The 23,877-nt window shown below is 43.3% G+C and overlaps 1 protein-coding gene across 1 annotated transcript in view; it reads right to left on the bottom strand.

Annotated features, from left to right (window-relative positions):
- TCAF2 (TRPM8 channel associated factor 2) overlaps window positions 1-23,877 on the bottom strand; it is a 39,835-nt gene that overhangs the window by 3,642 nt on the left and 12,316 nt on the right. Inside the window, exons 2-6 of the mRNA XM_068275881.1 lie at window positions 22,642-23,263; window positions 20,011-20,966; window positions 19,836-19,930; window positions 17,300-17,513; window positions 14,696-14,935 (exon numbers count right to left, since the gene is read on the bottom strand). Coding sequence (XP_068131982.1) covers window positions 14,696-14,935; window positions 17,300-17,513; window positions 19,836-19,930; window positions 20,011-20,966; window positions 22,642-23,258 — 2,122 coding nt within the window. The 5' untranslated portion in view covers window positions 23,259-23,263. The remainder of the gene's footprint in view (window positions 1-14,695; window positions 14,936-17,299; window positions 17,514-19,835; window positions 19,931-20,010; window positions 20,967-22,641; window positions 23,264-23,877) is intronic.

Below are 23,877 nucleotides of genomic sequence, written 5' to 3'. Positions count from 1 at the left end.
TATCATGAATTGGTTGTGTAGTAGGGGTAATTACTAGAACATTGGTAGCAAAAACAAATATTCTCATTTTTATTTTCAGTTATACAGCTTTTTTTTATAACATTGCATCATTCTCTAATATGTGCAATTTACACATTACTCAACATTCTAAAGGTCCGTACACACGCCGGACTGGAGGCAACGACGGGTCCGTCGTCACCTCCCGCTGGGTGGGCGTTCCAGCGACAGTCCGGCGTGTGTACAGTCTGTCGGCGGACTGATACGGCTGTTTCTGAGCGATGTATTCTAATGCTCTTTTAGTCGGGTGCTCCACCTGGCTAGTTATGGTGAGCACCCGGCTGTCATCAGCTCACTTCCTCTTCTGCTGTAAGCAGAATTGCGCATAGAAGCACCTGCCTTACATTCTCTCATCTCGCCCCACCCAGCTACTTTTTCATGCCACCCGGCTGGAAAAAAATTCTGAGGAGAACACTGCAATGCATTTGAAGATATTTTTTCTCGTTATCATGGTTATATGACACATTTGTCATTTTTTATGATGTGTAAAATTGTATTCATTTTTACTTTCAATCATTTGTTTTTATTAAACAGAGTAAAGGAATTGGCAATCACCACCTTTGGCATTTTCCATACAAGTAGTAGCAAAATACTTGTGCAGTTTGATCACATACTGCACAAAACGGCAGCTTACACAAACTCATGAACAGTATACAGTAGGCTTACAATAATAGACTTTACTCTGTGTACTTTTCAAACCTGGAAAGATCATTTCAAACAGGCAAGTATGAACTAAGTGAGCGATAGACCCCTGGTATTACAAGAGGCTGCAATTCAGTTACACACAGGTTCTCCGTATCTCCAGGGAATCCCTGGAGGTATCTAACTATCTAATGGAGAGTTCACAGACAGCCTATTCACCCAATGCTCAACTTATAAGTATTTGGTCACTGGCATGGTTGACTTAAAGGGGTTCTTTCACGAATGAGGAAAAAAATAAAAAGTGGTTTATGCATAAACTATTAAACATCCTTGCAAAATAGTGTAAAGTTTTTTTTAAAAAATGAATGGTTTCATCAATATAACATGTATTGTAAATAGTGACGGATGACGGCTGGGAGGCTAATCCATTTGTTAGGGGTGTTTTTCCATTTGTTAGGGGTGTCTCTGCACCGGGGTCTGGTTGCCTAGCAACAATGTAAACACATATTCAGCAGCTCAGCGGAGCTCAGCTATTAGGGTTATAACTGCGATTCCTGCTAGAAGTGGGTTATACCACTGAAAACTATGTAGGCAGCAGTTATGGTTGCGATTCCTGCTAGAAGTAGGTTATACCACTGAAAACTATGTAGGCAGCAGTTATGGCTGTAAAAGAAAGTAAAAAAAAAAAAACACCCCTAACAAATGGATTAGCCTCCCAGTCCTTCATAAGACACTATTTACAATACATGTTATATTAATGAAACCATTCATTTTTTAAAAATTTTTTACACTATTTTAGAAGGATGTTTAATAGTTTATGCATAAACCACTTTCTATTTTTTTCCTCATTCGCGGAAGAACCCCTTTAAGGAGTTTTTATTGAGAATAAAAAACCAGAAGAAGTCTGAATAAAAAAAAATAAGATTTAGAATAAAAGAAAGGGAGAGGGTAGGAGCTTTTGTTCTGTTCTACACCAACAGTTAGAAGGCTATCCTTATATGGGGTCACCAGTCTCTGTCTCACCCCCACCCCTCCCCCCCACCCCAAAAAAAAATAAAAATTGCCAATCAAGGGGTTCCAAATTGCTTCAAACTTAGGGACTGTGACGGTCAATATAACTATATAACTTATGGTTTCTTCTAAAACATGTATTGTCCCAGTTAAAGTGGATCCGGGATAAACTTTTACTCACTGCATAATTGTGTTCCTTTCATTTAGTTTATTGGGCATTCCTCAAGCCAAATACTTTTTTTGTTTTGTTTTAATACTCTAATCCCCTATAAACTAAACAAGCCATGCCCACTGCTTCCCCAGAGAGCCTTGGCACTCTGAGCCTTAGTAGCAAGGGCTTATGGGAGCTCAGTCTGGGCAGGAGGAGGAGGAGATTACTAGCAAAAGATTTCAGAGGCAGAGGGGAGGATGAAAGAGGAGAGGGGAGTGAAGTTTTCACAGGCTGAGGGCTGGAGATGCACAGCAGCTTGCCTGTGTGTCATGTGACAAACAGAACATGGCCACTCTCATTGTATCACAGGAATAAATAATCATAAACTGTTGAAGCTGTTTGCAGCTAGATTTGCTGTGTAAACTATCTAAACTTTAGATAAGATATATAGACAAGTTACTTATTATAGTTAGTTTTTCATCTCCGATCCGCTTTGAGTAGCTACCATTTCCACTGCAATTGCATGTTTCTACCAATAGGTCGGAATAGTTTGCTTAGTTGCTGGAAAAATATATGTGTTCAATTTGAATTGATTCTTTGTGATCCCCTAAATTGACAGTCACGCTTTCCCAAAAGTTTAGAAACAAAGTGTTCACAGTAATTTGTTAATAGCAAAATAGTTCACTATTGGGTATCTGTTCCTGCTTCTTTAGCTGCTGAAAGATTTTACACCCACCACCCATTAAAATGTCATAAATCCTGTTTAGCCCTACAGTTTCACAGAATCGTTTATTTCGCCAAGTACAAGCAGGGGTTTGTTTTGGCTCATATAAGTTCTGAAAGGATGGGGGTATTAATGTCCGAAAAGTCAAGAGCCGAGGATGCCATACTACAGCGCCACCAGTCGAACTTGGCAATTTTCTGTCATCCCTTAGGAGACATGGAGATAGGGAGGCGAAGATTCAGCAGTGATGACTGTAAATTGTAAATAGCCCACTGTAAACATTTTTTTTATAGGGATGAAGATTGTTTGACAGACAGATTCAGAGGCAATAAAGTCACCTCTAGAGACAAGTGAATTGGTGCATTTTGCCTGCAAAAAAAATGCTCATCATTGGCTACAAAGCCCTTGGTTACATATACCTATTAAGCTAATGATAAAAAAAAATATTTACCCAACTACAGTGGCAGAAAAGGCTGTTTCATAGCAAATTATAACCTATGGGAAAAAGTAGTGAATTGTATTTACTGCAATAATTTGGGGAATCCTTTTACCATTTTAACCCCAGTAGAAGACTGTTAATAGCAGCAGGGCTAATGAGTACTTAAGCCTAGAACCCATTAGCAGTATGTGACCAAGCCATTTCTAAGCACCTGTGATTTGAAAAGCTCTTGCTAATGTAATGCTATGAGTGTGATCACACTTGAGCCATGTGATTTTATACAAACCCTCCTAGCATTGCATTAGCAAGAGTTCTCAGATCACTAGTGCTTAGAAAAGGCTGCTAGTGGTTTGGGGCTCTTACAGAATTTCAAAAGTAAATACTGCGGGACAAGCTTTGACAATTGCTGAACAGGGTTTAGCCAGCTAGTTAGCATTTCCCAGAGATAGAAATCCTTCCTGTATTATTGACAATAGCCTGATAAGATATGCAGCAATTCTTTATAGGTGGAATATTGATTTTGTTTAACATAAAATTAAAAGTAGGAATGGCTCATAAATGAAGTTGCTGGGTGGATAAGATGAATGAAATGGATCATTTCCATGTATAATGAGGAATCCTGCAAGGTATACCTGCTGTATTTTCATGAATTATTCATCTAATTGCACCCGATACTACTGCTAATCAACAATATTAAATAAGTATTCTGATATTGTAATTATTGGGCAGAGTTGTTTCGGTAGTTTTGAAAACCAAATGTGATCTCTCATTAGTTTATCTGTAAAATCTTGTTATGTAAGCTCAAAATAATTTATCTTTATAATTGCCGTTATTAAACAAGAGAAGGATCTACCCATAACACTGCATTACAAATAGGAAACACGTTGCATTTATTACAGAGAATAATATGTCAGGCATGCTATTAATGAACATGCAATGGGCATCACATCTTTACTACAGAATAGCATCGCCACCTTTCTAGACACTTCGTACATTTAGCCGTTAGCAATCTTCCTCCTTGTCAAACAAGAAACACTGAGTCCATATCTTGTTCAAACATAAATGTCTCAAGACTAAAGGTGAACCTCCACTAGCTGATATTTTATTTGACACATTTTCCACAGACTAAATCTCAGATCAATTTCTGACAGTTTATCAGTCAAAGCTGTTGGGCATAGCAATAATTTGAATCAATCGGTAGAGGGAAGGAGTATCAGGGACAGAGCACCAGGGCCGGTTTAAGCAACAATGGGGCCCCAGGGCAAAATAAATCTGGGGGCCCCCCCCCAACATATACCCCGGAACAAAAATTGGCATTAAGGGACCTATTTTGCAGCTGGTATGGTCAGGGTGTGAAGCCCCAATCGGTCAGAGCTCCACATTCTGGCTACCCCAGCCTGCATGGGGGACAAGGGGTTAAAAAGTTTCAGGAGGGGGGACCCCACATAATTTAAAAAAAAAAATTCCCAAACTCTAAACATAAAAAAAAAAAATTGGGAAAAAAGGAAAAAATGCCAGGAATCTTCATACAGCCATATTGCGGCTGTATAGCGATCCCTGGCCAAAGCGCTGCGGCTGCGTATGGACCCCCTGGAAACCCCTTCAGGAAATGTATTGCTCTTTCTTTTGATGCATGTAAAATTACACTACCGTTAGGTTTGCTACTAAAAGTGACATTTACCGCATTTAAAAGTATACTTTTTTCTTTCGAAACTTTAAAATCGATTTTCTCAAAAACTATAAGGTCTTTTTGAAAAATTGTTTTTTCCTCTTATTCCTAATGATCTCCTTAACATATCCTGCAAATTTAGGGTTTCTAGCATTTAAGGTGGATTTGCTATTAACCATTAAAGTCGGCAGGTTTCTAAATGTGTATTTTTTTTCCTTTGAAACTTTAAAATCGATTTTCTCAAAAACTATAAGGCCGATTTGAAAAAAAATGTTTCCCTCTTGTAGCCACTGGGGGCCCCTACAAGCTCTGGGGCCCTGGGGCAGCTGCCTCCTTTGCCTTAATGGTAGCGCCGGCCCTGCAGAGCACAGCATAGCTGTGGCACTGATCAGTGCAAAGCTAGCAGGTGCAGCACTTCTGATAAACAGACATCTACTGAAATCTGATTGAGAACAAGCAGTACAAGGTGCTAAAGCAATTGCTACTTCCCTGTTTAATTTCATTTCATTTGGGGAGTTAAGCTAAGTGAGCATGTATGATCATTACTGTCACTTGCAGAGTGTCAAAGATATTGGCCACTAACACCCAGGTTAAGTGCAAGAGATGATTGTGCATATGCTGAAAGTTGATATGCACTCCCCAAGCGATTGCCTAATGAGTGATGCAATAGGATCCTGCATGCATTTGCTTGCAATGTGCACTATAGCACTTACATGTAGTTTTTTGTTGTTGTTTTTGCAGCTGCAAAGTGGCAGAAGGAAGTATATTTGAGAAAAGCATAGACTAGACCAGGCATGGGCAAACTCGGCCCTCCAGCTGTTCCGGCATAAAGGCAACTGCATTGTGGGACTCCACAATGCATTTGCCTTTATGAGTCATAACTGTGGCTGTCAGACTCCTGCAATGCATTGTGGGACTTGTAGTTCCTTAACAGCTGGAGGGCCAAGTTTGCCGATGCCTGGACTAGACAAATAACATTTCCTTTGCGCTTTTCTCCTGGTGGACTCAAAGCGCCAGAGCTACAGCCACTAGGATGCGCTCTATAGGCGGCAGGATCAGTGTTAGTGTAAGCGCCACCAACGCACGTCAGATACGGAATGCCGAGACCCGAGCTGTGACTCTGATTTTAGGGTCTCGGCAAGCCACTGACGTCACTGGGGCGCATGAGGCCGCGTAGCCCTCATTGGACAGGCAGAGGACACGTTCTCAGTGCTCCCTCCGCTGATGTAAACAGTGACCACGTGTGTGTATTGCGTGTCAGCTGATTAGCTGACACTCTCTATTTGTTATTTTCAAGTTCTGTTGCTTCTGATTGGTTGGTCCTTGTATTTAAGTTTAGTGAGCGCCCCCAGACTTCGCCCGTGACAGCATTCAGCTTTGGCTTGTGCTGGGTATGCGCTCACTCATTGTTCTGATCTCTGTTGCCGATTTTGCCTGTATCTTGACCAAGCTTATTTCCAGATTGATTTCCTGTTGCTGACCTCTGCTTGTTCCTGACCATGCTCTCTAATTGGATTACCTGTTACCGACCTCGGCTAAGTTACTGGACTTCCCATGAACTCTGCCTGGACTGACTTCAGATTGGATTATTATTATTATTATTTAGTACTTATATAGCGCCGACATATTACGCAGCGCTGTACAATGTATATATATATATCTTGTCACTAACTGTCCCTCAAAGGAGCTCACAATCTAATCCCTACCATTGCCATATGTCTATATTATGTAGTGTAAGTACTGTAGTCTAGGGCCAATTTTTTTTTTTTTTTTTTTTGGATTGACCACGTTATCTGTAAAGTGTTTAAACTGCTTACAGCCTATCCTTCCCTGCCTATCATTTGGTCTGCCTCCAACCCCAGGCCTCAGGTGATTATATATCTGAGTATACTGTGTATTGTATTACTCTAAGGCCTGGAACCCACTGAAATCAGCAAACGCCAAACGCAACCGCTAGCGTTTTGTCTGAGCGGTTTGCAAGCGGATTCATGTGCGGTTTTGGTCATGTTTTGCAACATTGTATTTTTTTGCCCAGCGGGTGCGTAGCGTTTTGCGTTTTTATCCTGATTGGTCCTGTGAATTATTTTTCATTTTGTTACAGTGTGCTGAACCGCAAAACGCTAGCAAAACCGCTCAGTTTAGGTTTTGCTGAGCGTTTCCGCTAGCGGTTCAATACTTTACATTGAAGCGCTAACGCTCCCAAAATGCTGCAGGTCCTGCATTTGCGTTTCTGAGAAACGCAAACGCTTCTGTGGAAGTTGCCCCATCCATTAACATTAGCCCAGCGTTTTGGCAAACTGCTAGCGTATCGCAGTGCTGCCAAAACGCTGCCAAAAGCACTCCTGTGGGTTCCAGCCCTTACTGCTGGTTTGGTGAATACTATCTGTCGGTCTGTATGCTCCATCTACCTGCAGGGTATTGTAGAATTGCACTAGGTAGGAGTTTGCGCAGGTGTTACGGGCTGAGCTATAGGTCAGTCATATGGGCATACAGCCTGACCTATAGTCATTAAACAGGCAAGCCTGACATCATGACAGTCCTCTCTTGTGCCCATTGCCATGCCCTGGTGCCTATTATGTAAAATCTCCAAACAGCTCCCAGAACATAGGAAAGTACTTGTGAGGGAGAAGCCATGGAAAGACCAATTAACTACTGTATACACTGTTCCAATATGCTTCCCTGTTCCACTCTACAGCATGGCACGGGGAGATAACATGGCAGTACTTGTTACAGGGGGAAGGAAAAGGCAATACTTGTTATTTTTGGACTGGAACAGAAATGGCCATATTTGATATGCGGACAAGGAAATAGTTAAGCAAGTGATGAGGAGAAAAAATGGTGTATATATTATGCATGGGTGCAGGGGAAGGAAATTGGAACATTTGTTATGGAGGAAAAGGTAATAGGGGTGAGGGGTGCAGAGGATGGCTATAGGGTGGAAGTGATAGGTAGACTTGTTATGGGGGGATGGTAGAGGTAGAGCTATAATGAGTGGAACATGGTTGTACCTGTTACAGTGAAAAATAGCTTAGGGCTGGTGCACATTAGACTTCAAAAATGGTCCATTCCCGGATCTGAAGGGAACGGATCGGAACGGATCTAATGTTAACCTATGGATCCATTCACATCTGTCTGTTCAAACGGATTTGTTTGAAGTTTCCTGCAGCACCAATTTTTCCAGACGCTGACCACTAGAGCTGAAACGCTGCATTGGGGGCAATGAGAAAACGGAATGTTTATTCACACTAGTGAAGAAACTGACCATTCTAAAAAGAAAAATACACTTGGGAGGGATGTGCGTAAACAGAACGGAAGCAGCGGAACTTAACCACTTGAGGACCTAGGGCTTTCTACCCCTTAAGGACCGGCCACTTTTTTTCCATTCAGACCACTGCAGCTTTCACGGTTTATTGCTCGCTCATACAACCTACCACCTAAATGAATTTTGGCTCCTTTTCTTGTCACTAATAAAGCTTTCTTTTGGTGCTATTTGATTGCTCCTGCGATTTTTACTTTTTATTATATTCATCAAAAAAGACATGAATTTTGGCAAAAAAATGATTTTTTTAACTTTCTGTGCTGACATTTTTCAAATAAAGTAAAATTTCTGTATACATGCAGCGCGAAAAATGTGGACAAACATGTTTTTGATAAAAAAAAACCCATTCAGTGTATATTTATTGGTTTGGGTAAAAGTTATAGCGTTTACAAACTATGGTGCAAAAAGTGAATTTTCCCATTTTCAAGCATCTCTGACTTTTCTGACCCCCTGTCATGTTTCATGAGGGGCTAGAATTCCAGGATAGTATAAATACCCCCCAAATGATCCCATTTTGGAAAGAAGACATCCCAAAGTATTCACTGAGAGGCATAGTGAGTTTATGGAAGATATTATTTTTTGTCACAAGTAAGCGTAAAATGACACTTTGTGAGAAAAAAAAAAAAAAAAAAAGTTTCCATTTCTTCTAACTTGCGACAAAAAAAAATGAAATCTGCCACGGACTCACCATGCCCCTCTCTGAATACCTTGAAGGGTCTACTTTCCAAAATGGGGTCATTTGTGGGGTGTGTTTACTGTCCTGACATTTTGGGGGGTGCTAAATTGTAAGCACCCCTGTAAAGCCTAAAGGTGCTCATTGGACTTTGGACCCCTTAGCGCAGTTAGGCTGCAAAAAAGTGCCACACATGTGGTATTGCCGTACTCAGGAGAAATAGTATAATGTGTTTTGGGGTGTATTTTTACACATACCCATGCTGGGTGGGAGAAATATCTCTGTAAATGACAATTTGTTAATTTTTTTTACACACAATTGTCCATTTACAGAGATATTTCTCCCACTCAGCATGGGTATGTGTAAAAATACACCACAAAACACATTATACTACTTCTCCTGAGTACGGCGATACCACATGTGTGGCACTTTTTGCACCCTAACTGCGCTAAAGGGCCCAAAGTCCAATGAGTACCTTTAGGATTTCACAGGTCATTTTGAGAAATTTCGTTTCAAGACTACTCCTCACGGTTTAGGGCCCCTAAAATGCCAGGGCAGTATAGGAACCCCACAAATGACCCCATTTTAGAAAGAAGACACCCCAAGGTATTCCGTTAGGAGTATGGTGAGTTCATAGAAGATTTTATTTTTTGTCAAAAGTTAGCGGAAAATGACACTTTGTGAAAAAACACAATTAAAATCAATTTCCGCTAACTTTTGACAAAAAATAAAATCTTCTATGAACTCACCATACTCCTAACGGAATACCTTGGGGTGTCTTCTTTCTAAAATGGGGTCATTTGTGGGGTTCCTATACTGCCCTGGCATTTTAGGGGCCCTAAATCGTGAGGAGTAGTCTTGAAACGAAATTTCTCAAAATGACCTGTGAAATCCTAAAGGTACTCATTGGACTTTGGGCCCTTTAGCGCAGTTAGGGTGCAAAAAAGTGCCACACATGTGGTATCGCCATACTCGGGAGAAGTAGTACAATGTGTTTTGGGGTGTATTTTTACACATACCCATGCTGGGTGGGAGAAATACCTCTGTAAATGGACAATTGTGTGTAAAAAAATCAAAAGATTGTCATTTACAGAGGTATTCCTCCCACCCAGCATGGGTATGTGTAAAAATACACCCCAAAACACATTGTACTACTTCTCCCGAGTACGGCGATACCACATGTGTGGCACTTTTTTGCACCCTAACTGCACTAAGGGGCCCAAAGTCCAATGAGTACCTTTAGGATTTCACAGCTAATTTTTGTTTCAAGACTACTCCTCACGGTTTAGGGCCCCTAAAATGCCAGGGCAGTATAGGAACCCCACTAATGACCCCATTTTAGAAAGAAGACACCCCAAGGTATTCCGTTAGGAGTATGGTGAGTTCATAGAAGTTTTTATTTTTTTGTCACAAGTTAGCGGAAATTGATTTTAATAGTTTTTTTTCACAAAGTGTCATTTTCCGCTAACTTGTGACAAAAAATAAAATCTTCTATGAACTCACCATACTCCGTACGGAATACCTTTGGGTGTCTTCTTTCTAGAATGGGGTCATTTGTGGGGTTCCTATACTGCCCTGGCATTTTAGGGGCCCTAAACCGTGAGGAGTAGTCTTGAAACCAAATGTCGCAAAATGACCTGTGAAATCCTAAAGGTACTCATTGGACTTTGGGCCCCTTAGCGTACTTAGGGTGTAAAAAAGTGCCACACATGTGGTACCGCCGTACTCAGGAGAAGTAGTATAATGCGTTTTGGGGTGTATTTTTACACATACCCATGCTAAGTGGGAGAAATATCTCTGTAAATGACAATTGTTTGATTTTTTTACACACAATTGTCCATTTACATAGAAATTTCTCCCACCCAGCATGGGTATGTGTAAAAATACACCCCAAAACACATTATACTACTTTTCCTGAGTACGGCGGTACCACATGTGTGACACTTTTTTGCAGCCTAGGTGCGCTAAGGGGCCCAATGTCCTATTCACAGGTCATTTTGAAGCATTTGTTTTCTAGACTACTCCTCGCGGTTTAGGGCCCCTAAAATGCCAGGGCAGTATAGGAACCCCACAAGTGACCCCATTTTAGAAAGAAGACACCCCAAGGTATTCCGTTAGGTGTATGGCGAGTTCATAGAAGATTTTATTTTTTGTCACAAGTTAGTGAAAAATGACACTTTGTGAAAAAAAACCAATAAAAATTAATTTCCGCTAACTTTTGACAAAAAATAAAATCTTCTATGAACTCGTCATACACCTAACAGAATACCTTGGGGTGTCTTTTTTTCTAAAATGGGGTCACTTGTGGGGTTCCTATACCGCCCTGGCATTTTACAGGCCCAAAACCGTGAGTAGTCTGGAAACCAAATGTCTCAAAATGACTGTTCAGGGGTATAAGCATCTGCAAATTTTGATGACAGGTGGTCTATGAGGGGGCGAATTTTGTGGAACCGGTCATAAGCAGGGTGGCCTTTTAGATGACAGGTTGTATTGGGCCTGATCTGATGGATAGGAGTGCTAGGGGGGTGACAGGAGGTGATTGATGGGTGTCTCAGGGGGTGGTTAGAGGGGAAAATAGATGCAATCAATGCACTGGGGAGGTGATCGGAAGGGGGTCTGAGGGGGATCTGAGGGTTTGGCCGAGTGATCAGGAGCCCACACGGGGCAAAGTGGGGCCTGATCTGATGGGTAGGTGTGCTAGGGGGTGACAGGAGGTGATTGATGGGTGTCTCAAGGTGTGATTAGAGGGGGGAATAGATGCAAGCAATGCACTGGCGAGGTGATCAGGGCTGGGGTCTGAGGGCATTCTGAGGGTGTGGGCGGGTGATTGAGTGCCCTAGGGGCAGATAGGGGTCTAATCTGATAGGTAGCAGTGACAGGGGGTGATTGATGGGTAATTAGTGGGTGTTTAGGGTAGAGAATAGATGGAAACACTGCGCTTGGGTGGTGATCTGATGTCGGATCTGCGGGCGATCTATTGGTGTGGGTGGGTGATCAGTTTGCCCGCAAGGGGCAGGTTAGGGGCTGATTGATGGGTGGCAGTGACAGCGGGTGATTGATGGGTGGCAGTGACAGGGGGTGATTGATGGGTGGCAGTGACAGGGGGTGATTGATGGGTGATTGATAGGTGATTGACAGGTAATCAGTGGGTTATTACAGGGGAGAACAGATGTAAATATTGCACTGGCGAATTGATAAGGGGGGGTCTGAGGGCAATCTGAGCGTGTAGGCGGGCGATTGGGTGCCCGCAAGGGGCAGATTAGGGTCTGATCTGATGGGTAACAGTGACAGGTGGTGGTAGGGGGTGATTGATGGGTGATTGATGGGTAATTAGTGGGTGTTTAGAGGAGAGAATAGATGGAAACACTGCGCTTGGGTGGTGATCTGATGTCGGATCTGCGGGCGATCTATTGGTGTGGGTGGGTGATCAGTTTGCCCGCAAGGGGCAGGTTAGGGGCTGATTGTTGGGTGGCAGTGACAGGGGGTGATTAATGGGTGATAGGTGATTGGCAGGTGATTGACAGGTGATCAGTGGGTTATTACAGGGAAGGACAGATGTAAATATTGCACTGGCGAATTGATAAGGGGGGGTCTGAGGGCAATCTGAGCGTGTAGGCGGGTGATTGGGTGCCCGCAAGGGGCAGATTAGGGTCTGATCTGATAGGTAACAGTGACAGGTGGTGATAGGGAGTGATTGATAGGTGATTGATGGGTAATTAGTGGGTGTTTAGAGGAGAGAATAGATGTAAACGCTGCGCTTGGGTGGTGATCTGATGTCGGATCTGCGGGCGATCTATTGGTGTGAGTGGGTGATCAGATTGCCCGCAAGGGGCAGGTTAGGGGCTGATTGTTGGGTGGCAGTGACAGGGGGTGATTGATGGGTGATAGGTGATTGGCAGGTGATTGACAGGTGATCAGTGGGTTATTACAGGGAAGGACAGATGTAATTAATGCACTGGCGAATGGATAAAGGGGGGGGTCTGAGGGCAATCTGAGCGTGTGGGCGGGTGATTGGGTGCCCGCAAGGGGCAGATTAGGGTCTGATCTGATAGGTAACAGTGACAGGTGGTGATAGGGGGTGATTGATGGGTAATTAGTGGGTGTTTAGAGAAGATAACAGATGTAAACGATACATTTGGGAAGTAATCTGACGGCGGGTTTGCGGGCGATCTAATGGTGTGGGTGGGTGATCAGATTGCCCGCAAGGGGCAGGTTAGGGGCTGATTGATGGGTGGCAGTGACAGGGGGTGATTGATGGGTGATAGGTGATTGGCAGGTGATTGACAGGTGATCAGTGGGTTATTACAGGGAAGAACAGATGTAATTAATGCACTGGTGAATTGATAAGGGGGGGTCAGAGGGCAATCTGAGCGTGTGGGCGGGTGATTGGGTGCCCGCAAGGGGCAGATTAGGGTCTGATCTGATAGGTAAAAGTGACAGGTGGTGATAGGGGGTGATTGATGGGTGATTGATGGGTAATTAGTGGGTGTTTAGAGGAGAGAATAGATGTAAACAATGGATTTGGGAGGTGATCTGATGTCGGATCTGCGGGCGATCTATTGGTGTGGGGGGGTGATCAGATTGCCCGCAAGGGGCAGGTTAGGGGCTGATTGATGGGTGGCAGTGACAGGGGGTGATTGACGGGTAAATGACGGGTGATTGACAGGTGATTAGGGGGATAGATGCATACAGTAAACAGGGGGGGGGTGGTCTGGGGGGGGGTCTGGGGAGAATCTGAGGGGTGGGGTGTGATCAGGAGGGGGCAGGGAGAAGGGGGGGGGATAAAAAAAAATAGCGTTGACAGATAGTGACAGGGAGTGATTGATGGGTGATTAGGGGGGTGATTGGGTGCAAACAGGGGTCTGGGGGGTGGGCAGGGGGGGGGGTCTGATGGGTGCTGTGGGCAATCTGGGGCAGGGGGGGGAGAAATCAGTGTGCTTGGGTGCAGACTAGGGTGGCTGCAGCCTGCCCTGGTGGTCCCTCGGACATTGGGACCACCAGGGCAGGAGGCAGCCTGTATAATACACTTTGTAAACATTACAAAGTGTATTATACACTTTGTGTGCGGCGATCGCGGGGTTAACATCCCGCCGGCGCTTCCGTATAGCCGGCGGGATGTTGCGGCGGGCGAGCGGTGACAGTAGCCGGCGGAGGATCGCGTCACGGATGACGCGATTGCTCCGCCCATGCCCTTAGAAGGACCGCCGCCTCTGTGGGTGAGCCGGTCCTTCAGGGCTCCACTTCCCGGCCGCCTCTGTGCGTTAGGCGGTCGGGAAGTGGTTAAATGGAGAGGCAACGGAGTGAGTGGATCCATTTGCCACTTAAACGCAAGTGTGAACTGGGCCTCAACCTGTTCTAGAGGCCAGTAAAGCCATACTTGTTGATTTCTTTTTTTAAATATTAAGCATGGCCTGTCCCCTCCCTGATTCAACATAACAAGTATAGCCTTTTTCTTCTACCTGTAACAAAAACTGCCATGTTATTCCACCATGTCATGCTGTAGAGAGGCAAGCACAATAACTGCCACTCGCAGGGATCGGGACTCGATTTCTCAGACAACTGTTTGGTGACATATTCTGTACAGACTGGTCACTAGCCTTCAGGCTAGTGATGCATTCTGTTGCTATGGAGAGCGAGGAGGGACGACAGCATGGCGCACAATGGAGAAGGCAGGGTGGAGAGAAAAATTGCCTAGGCCTGCGATCGGTTGAGATGTTATGCCTGCCCTAGACTCTTGTCAAAGTATCAGGGTGGATGGGGGGCCACCGTAAACATGCTAGATTCGCAGCAGAGGTGACCTTGACTGGCCGCCGCAGCCTACAACCATTTACTGTGCACAAGGCTTACATCATCCCAATTTACAGATAAAGGTAGTCAGACAGTGTCAACTTGTACTTACCGTATATCTGCATATATACTGTAAGCAGTATTTCTAGAAACATTTAAAATGCTGCTTCAGTAGTACATAAGTATACATTTTAATGCAAACAAAATAGAAAGGACTGCGTACCTGCTGAGATCTGCACATCTGCCACAAATCTTTCTGGACGTGGAAATTTCTTGGGAATGGAAGCAAGATCAGAAATAGCTGCCATGATTTTGTCCCAATAACTCATCAAAGCTTCTGGATCGTCCAGCGATCGGATGACTTCAGAGGGCACAGAAAGGATGATGTTTTCTGTAATAAGTTCAGCCCAAGGAGCTGGATAATTCCGAATAGTTTGGACCCATGACTGTACGCTGGTTTGACCTAGAATAAAAATAACAAATTCTGGTTCTTATTTAATCTGATGTTGAATGTAAATTATCTAATTACATAACATCATTGCTATTTGTTGGCTCACCCCAACCTTTTTTTTTGTATGTGTGTGTGTGGCTTTAACAAGGAACTCATCCAATGACAGTTGCTTTCACCTACGTTTGAGGATTTCATGGAACTGTGACACTGTAAAGTCCCTACACCTAAATTAAAAAGGAAATGAAAAAATAAGTTTCACTTACCTGGGGTTTCTGCCAGCCGACCTGTGCCCACGCTGTGACATACCGATCTTCCGTTCTCACGCCGCGTCTCACTTTCACTTCACGCAGCGGGTGTCCACTGCGCCTGTGTGGCCCTGGCCGTGCGCACCCTCATTCCTGCTCCCGTCGCCGGGAGTGTACTGCGCGGCTGCAGTAGAGATTTGCTCCTGGCTATGGGAACACATACAAGGATACACTAGGCGCAGATGAGGTCGACTTAGAAGTCAGCTTCCACTACGAGAAGAAAAGTGAGCCATGGCGGGGGAACGGAGGATTGTTATGTCATGGTGTGGGTACAGGTCAGCTGCAGGGGGCTGGCAGAAGCCCCAGGTAAGTGAAACTCTTATTTTAAGGATTTTTCAATTCCGCTTTAAGTACTATTAATTACAATCCTGCAGAATCAAAGGGAGAAGAACCATCGGCTCAGTTGTGATGATGTGACACACTTACACATTTTATGCTTGTATAACAAGACATTGTTAGCTTAAGTCAAAATTTCATGAAATGTTTTGCTTGTCTTGCAAAGCGCACTTAAAGAGAAACTCCGACCAAAAATTTTACTTTATCCCAATCAGTAGCTGATACCCCCTTTTACATGAGAAATCTATTGCTTTTCACAAACAGACCATCAGGGAGCACTGTATGGCTGATATTGTGGTGAAACCCCACCCACAAGAAGCTCTGAGGACCGAGGTACTCTTGGCAGTTTCCTGTCTGTGAACCTTGTTACATTGGGCCTGATTCACAAAGCGGTGCAAAGTGTTTGCACGCCAGTGAAAAGCCCTTTATCACGCCTAAACTCAGTTTAGGCATGATAATAAACTCGCGCGAATTTTCCGCGCGCGGCGCACGGTGCAGCGCGCGATGCGCCCATTAAACCCTATGGGCGCTGCGCGCGGAGTTGTGCGATTGCGCGCGCAAAACTTTGCCCGCGGGACTTTGCGCGCGATAAAGAGCACAAAGTGGTGCTAACTCAGCGGTGCAAACTTATCATGCCTAAAGTCTTTTAGGCATGATAACTGAGTTATCACCGCTTTGTGAATCAGGCCCATTGTGGGAGATAGCTGTTTACAGCTGTCTCCAACTGCCAAAACAGCTAGCAGCAGCTACATCACCTGCCAGCAGTAAAAATGTCACCATGTAATAAATGTCAGAATGGAAATCTGGGAGAGGAAAGATTTTACAATAGGCAAACACTGACTAAATCATTTATACATAATTATTGTAAAAATGAAGCCCTTTTTTTATTACATTATTTTCACTGGAGTTCCTCTTTAAACCAAGTTACTTGCAATCCAAGGTTCTACTGTACCAGTAAATTGCACCTTCTCTAAAGCCTCATCTACACGGGTAGATGAGGCTTTGATCCGGCGGCTCGATTAGTGCTCGCCGCGTCCCCGCTCGCCGGCCGCATTAGATTCCCCGCTCGTGCCTGCCGGTGCCGCTTATCTTCCGCTCTATTTCCTGCCATTGTCCCCTCGCGGGGAGCGAGCAGGGAATCGGCGGTGCGGAGATCCGTCCTGTCGGATCTTATCAATCGAGCCGCATCAGCGGCTCGATTGATAAGGAGCTTCGCGGCCGCATCTACTCGTGTAGATGCGGCTTAATGCCTAGTACACACCATACAATTTTCTGTTAGATTTTCTGTAATTAGATTATTTTCTGTAAAGTACTGATAGAGACTGGTCATTATCTCTGGTGCATTGTCTTCTGGTTATCTCCTGCTGAATAGAACAATGCTTAATTGCTAGGCAGATAGATGGTTAGATAGATAATTTCCAACATGGTGTGTACTAGGCATAAGACCCTTGCATTGTATTATATGAAACACTGCCCTTATTGCAGCTGATATCCTGAGAGCTGTACTTGTTTCACTCCTTTGTGAAATTCGACCTATAAAATTTTCTGATTTGACCAAGGTGAGTGTTGGAAATTTTTAACGCCTGATAACAAACAGAGAAAAAAAAACCCTACCCAGGTTTTCTGGATCACTTGTTTTCTCCAATGTGCTCAGGGACTTGGGACCTTATTAAATTCCCACTATTAGTCAGGAACGTCCCAGAGGATGGTCCATGTAACATGCCAACACACTTACCTTTGATGAATGTTGGAGCTGGCTCTGCTCCATACACCGAGACTGGAATTACACCAAGCTGGCTATTCGATTTAACAATGACGTATAAAAGACCTCCCCAGACACAGGATATTCGCACATTTTCTTCACCAACAGATTTCTTATTTACAACCACTGGGGCCCGACAGAATTCTTTTGCTCCACTCAGATCATCTGAATGGCAACCAACCTGAACCTGTTAAACAAATGGAGGGTAAATTATACATATAGTTTACAGGATGTCAGAAAACCATGAAGGTTGTATTGTAATATTTTGCTTCTTTAAATGTTAAAGTAGAGCTGTCAGCCATACTATCTCAGAAAAAAATTACATATATAAGCAGATAAATACTTGCTCTATTTACATATCATATGTATTGCACTGTCCACATTTTGATTTTAGTGATTTTTCTATAGTAAAAAAAAGAAAATTCTTCTTAGGATTTTCCATTTTGTCTGTGTCTATCTTGACGCCAATCCTGACATAATTTCCTCCCTTTACTCTGTGTATAATTGCCCGCCCCCTCCCAGTCTTCAGACACTCCCACCCTGGTCTGCGGTAGAAAGTGCATTGAGAAATATTGGCCAATCAGAGAAAAACAGAGGTGTGGGAGGGGAAACAGGAGGGAAAGAGTATTCAGCCCATCAGACTGTATTAGTTAAGTCTGAGGGGAGAGTAAAGAAAAATAAAGAAAACCCAGCATGCCCTGCAACTTCCTTTGTGCGGCAGATGTACCAAACAGGAGCCAGGGAAACTGGGGAATGATGTTTTATGGAGAAGAAAAATAAAAGTGATTTTTAACTTTTGTATTGCCTGGTTGGCATCCTTATTACTTGTCTACCAGATAAAAGAATATACCAGAATTAAAGAATTGATTTTTTTTATTTTATGCAGATAGTTACTCTTTAATGCCTGGTGTGCATTTGCTAATGTGAGTCCAAGGTACCATTGTCAGTCCTTGAGCCGATTACATTCTACACTGGAACTGCACAAACACTAGGAGTGCATGTACAGTGGAGGGGAACCAGCAGGCATGGAAGGCTGGCTCTGTGCTTGTCCTGTTACTTTAGAAGACTTGTGCTGCCGTCTGACTTCTGAGTCTGGCTGGGATTTATAGAACTGAATTATAAACCCTTAGGGCCCTTTTCCACCAGCGCGTTTGCGCTGGCTGAATCGCAAAAACGCAAACCGCTAGCGATTTTACAATCGCTACGGTTTGCTTTTTAACATAGGATTCGCGGTAGGTCATTTCCACTACCGCGATTCGTTTTTGTCAGGAACGCGAACGCGCGGCGGAGCGATATTTGCCGCGATTTTGCTATGCAGTGCATAGCATAGCAAAATCGCGGCGGCGACCGTCGGGGAATCGCCGGTAATTGCGATTCAGCAATCGCTAGCGTTCAGCGTGAACGCTAGCGATTGCAAGTGGAAAAGGGCCCTTACAGTGAAAGAAAAAATACATTAAAATGGGAGTACAGCTGAGTTCTAAGTAGGATTGGTACTACAAGAAATATGTTAATCCCACCATGTTACGTGTCACTTCAAAAAACCCTTAATAGCAACAAGTTAATTTGTTCTACCTTTGTCTTAGCTGCATTATAAATGGTTTGCAAATGAGTACTAGGTGTGCATGTGCCCTCATATTATTCTGAATATCTTTCTGCATGCATGTTACATAACTATATATATATAATCTATTTTCTTTTTAAACATTCTTAGGTAAGTATTTAAGGGCATGACTAAAGCCCTTGCGAATCCTGTCGACGTGGGGGTTTGTTAAGGGGGCCTGCTTCTGTGGTAATCCTGGGAAGCAAAACACAGGGCTTTGCAAGGGGCCCGCCCAGCTCCCTTTCAAATATTGTACCCTGAACAAATAGCTACAGTGATAGATTATGTGCCTTACAAAATAAAAAAGATGGTACTAACTGAACAATCTACTCTTTCATACAAGTGAATCTGACTTGTCTCATACTCTTTGGAGCTTTAGTGAGGAGCAAAAAATGCTAAGGCTATGTTTCCACTGTGCTGGCATGCATCATGCGAGACGTGCTGCCGGCACTTGTGCAATCTGAAAACACATCCAAATCCCCCTAGCAATGCCATGCATGGCTATGGGATTCAGATGCATGATGTGATAGTATGCTGCTGACCATCCGTTTTTTCCCCACATGCAAATTCAGATGCAGCCTACTGATATCAAAGGGCTGAAAAATCACACATGAATTTCCATGTGGGGGAATTGTACAGGAATCACATAAGTGAAAACACAGCCTTACAAGCAAAACTTCACTGAACTTTGAAGGGAATTAAAACTACCAAAATAAAACCACTAGTTGCCATTTATTAGCCTCAGCTGTGATAACCAAGCAGCTAATTGATGTCAGATTTCTTTCCCTTCCTGAGTCAGTAAAGACAGGCATGCTTGCAAAATGTTCTCCTCATCACTAGAGATGATCAGTTCTCCTAAAAGCCCTTAAAGGACTCAGTCATGAAAAATGAGTAACATGTAAAAACTACCTGGAGTCCTTTCCCTGTAGCTGCTGCTGGGAACACTAGCACTGCAGTTTTTCCGGGAGGCAGATAGAGCCCAGTACTTCTCCATGCATCTCCACCTGTGGCAAATTCAGAGACTATTGATATACAGTACATGTGACATGAAGATACACAATCAAGAAACAGTATAATGTTGTACCTGGGTTTGTAGCATCAACCTGAATTGTGGTAGGCTGCTGCTTCATCACATCGGCCACACTGACTTCTCTGTAGTCATCGTCAATATCTAGACAGCAGACGTCCTGAGCCAGGCACATCATGAAAGCCTCTTTGGAGCAGTTCTTCACAGGACCCTGCTTACTCACACTGTGCATATTGTGTCCATGTAGTAGACGCACCAGTTTTTGCTGAAGTGATGTTACGAGAGGGCTGGCTGGAAGTCTCATGTAGCAAGAGACATCCTGTCTAAGCATAGACAACCAGTCAGCGAGAGGTGGTTTCAGCTCAGCTCCAGTCTTCAGGTTCTGCAGGAGCTGACACACTGCTCTGGCAAAGTGGTATGTGCGATCAAGTTCCTGGGGATCCAGTGCCTTATACACTCCTTGCCCAACTGTCCTTGAAAGAATGCTAATTCCAAACTTGTTTAGTATTTTATTTCCTGGATACTGAGAAAGCACATTTGGATTGGAGTAAGACCAATACCAGGCATGGCCAGCAATGAGAAGGCCTCCTCCTTCTGCCACAAACTGATGTATTTTGGCAGCTTCTGCATCACTGTAAGATGTGCAGCAATACACACTAAGACCAGGAGTCAAGTCAGAAACTGCACAAGATAAGCCTTCTTTCTGCAACATACTGATAACATTTCCCATTTTCCCACCAATCTTCCCTTTTCTTCCCATATCCAGCCATGAAACAGCATTTAGAATAAAGGTCTTCAGCTCTGGTTTGGCTAGGTACCCTTCATGTGTTCCTACAACTACACGGCCTTTGCCATAGTAGGCAGCACCAAAAAAGCACTGATTACCAGTGCTCATTCCAATAGGGAATGTTAGAGGTCCATGAAGCAGAAGTTCTGATGGAACACTTTGGCCACTGATGTCTAGGTTGCTAACACCTTGCATGAGCTGTTGTAAGTCCTTTGAAAAATGTACACTGTGTGAAACAAAATTGAAAGTTGTTACTTAAGTACATAATACCAAAGTAATAGAAACTATAAGTCCCCAATATTAGAATAGCATGTAAGGTTCAAACAGGACATACTAATTTAAAGCGCACAAAAAAAAATAATGCTGAAATAATTCTGTTTGAAGCACTGGACTGAAACTTTTATCAGTGTAGCCACAGCCTTGATCAATTACACATGTGCCACCTGTGACCCTGCTGAGTTCATTCCTCATCTACTGCTATCACTAAGCTGATCATAACAAGGGGCTAGGGTTGACAAACAGCACCATCACCTTCTACCTTGAGATACAAGTAGCACCACCAGAAAGGCCAATGAGAGTATGGTCATGTAATCCTGTATATGGGTGCTTGAGATGCCTTTCTCTGTCCACCTAAATGATCAAATGGAAGTATGGTCTGATTTAAATGGAGGTACTGGGGAGAACCTCCCAATATCGGGGTTTGGGGTAATTGGCGGTGTTTGGGATAACTGGCGTCTGAGGCTCAAGCAAGCAATCAAAGTCTGTTGGATGAGGATAGGGGCGCACAGTTGCATTTTCGCCTTGGTTGCTGGAGTTTTTGTCACAGCCCAGACTGAAGGCATAGTGATAGCAACTAAGGATGTATGTCAAACACAGATGAGCATAATCTGACTTTGCATAGGGCTAGTTATAGCAGCTTGATTAATTAATCAGGATGTCAGTAGAGATAATCAATTAGATGCATATATTTCTGACTTGCAAATTTTGCTCTAATTTGTACCCAAACTGGAACAGAACCAGTTCAATTTGGCAGCAACTGCAATTGATTAATCCACTTTCAATCTGTATACAATCACCAGCACAATTTGCATCAAGATAGAAAATTTGCCTTTCATCAATCATGTCTATTAAGTATAAATCATTAACCTTATAATCTGATTAGTTCTATGCACAGATCCAGTTCATCCCAGGATAGTTCTATCTATACTGTACAGCACAAAAAAGCTCCCTAATCGAATTTCACATCACTGATAGCAAATAAGATTTTAAACATGGAAATTCTAGATTGCAGAATATGGGTTTTTGCCCATACTCCACACAATTCATATATAAGGCATTAGTCTGTATTATTGACCTGAGGAAGTGAGCAAGCACTTGTGAGACACGTTGTCATCTGTACAACCGTGCTTGAATAAAAATCTTTCCCAATATATTGGTGTTATTTATCTGTAGTGGTGAGATACCTCATTTACTTTTATAGAGTATAGTTTTCATATACAACTACTTCATATACTACCCCACTGTGTTTCTGTAGTTCACAACTCCTAATAGCGTTTATCCCCTGTGGTTCACCTACAACTAAAGGATGCTAGGAGAGCAACCATCAAGTTCCTGGCAGATCTGGAAAACTGAAGGAGGATGGTTATTTACCCACTGGTGCGTAAGGAGGCTGTAGGATTTGCAACCCATCTTTGTGAGTATTATTATACACAATTCTGTTCCTACTAAAATCACCTAACCATACTGCACCATTAGGGTCCTGGTCTCTCCTTATTTTATAGGTGACCATGGTTTTGAGAAAAAAAAACATGATAACCATTACCACACTATTCACAAAAGTGGTCTAAGCAAAGTGTTTTTTTTTGTACTTTCCAAGGAAAGTCAGGTAAAAGCATACTCACTCATTATAATATGGGCACCATGGTAAGTATTCACGCACACAGAAATTCCCCTTTTCTCCAGGGGTGCCAGTAAAATAGATCCCAGCAACTGATGTTATTTTGTTTCCTGGAAAGTTGCACAGAACATTGCTGTCTTTGTGACATTGAGACCAGTACCAGGCTTGAGCTCCAATAAGCACACCTCCACCTTCTCGCAGGAACGTGACAATCTCCTGTGCGTGGCTATCATCATACCCAGATGTACAGAACACACCTAAGTCTTTCTTCAGGCCATTGACCTTCTCAACCTTGTGTTCAGAGCTGCTGAGTGTCTGCTCCAGGTTATTTAGATTGTTGTTCACTCCAATCACAGCTTCCGCAGAGGGTTTGAGCCAGGATATTGCATTTTTCAGAAAGCCCATGAACTGTGGTGCATTTAAATAGGACTCATGACTCATGACCACTATTTTACCCTTCCCATACTTGGAGGCAGCAAGGAGGATATGTTTTCCTGGACTCACTAACACTGGGAATGCTGTGTCACCAGTCAGCAGAAGTTTACATGGTATGCTGTCTGAAGTGAAATCAAGGGTACACAGTCCCTTAGCAAGGGAGCAGTAGTCTTCTTTGCCTGCCATATTTCCTGTAAACAAAAAAACATAATACTTGGTCAGATGTATCTTACAAATACTTTCAAGGACCAGTCAAATAAAAAAGTGTGACTCTGTCTCTTGGTGTACACATGTATGAACAGTGCATTGTGTCAGCCTAAATAAGGTGAAATAATAAGTTGAACTGTGCTGGTTAGTGATGTTGCTCATGTACTAGCTCCAGAACTCATGGAGAAACATGTGAATAGGTTGATCAGTTATTAATATGGGCCTGATTCAAGAAAGTACTCTAGCCAATTGTGATGCATCTAGCTGCTGCCTGAATATCATAGGCTGATAATGTGCAGTTGCATATACCACCTATGTGAATGGAGCCTTAGGCTGCATTGACGCTGCGCGCATTGCATAATGAGCATGTTATAATGCATGTGTACAGCAACACATACTGCGCCTGTTATTACACAGACATGACTTGACAGTCTGGCTAATGTCTATGCAATGTGTACATGTCCTTGTGCATTATCCAGAAATGCATTGCATATAGCGACTTAGGATAATGGGATCTGTTACAATACAGCATGTCCATACAATTGTATAGGTATAGAGTTCACATGCGCTATTATTATTGAACAACAGAATGCACATA

This window comes from Hyperolius riggenbachi, chromosome 3 (genome assembly GCF_040937935.1).
Source record: "Hyperolius riggenbachi isolate aHypRig1 chromosome 3, aHypRig1.pri, whole genome shotgun sequence".
NCBI classification, from domain to species: domain Eukaryota; kingdom Metazoa; phylum Chordata; class Amphibia; order Anura; family Hyperoliidae; genus Hyperolius; species Hyperolius riggenbachi.
This window is presented reverse-complemented; position numbering and strand designations above follow the sequence as displayed.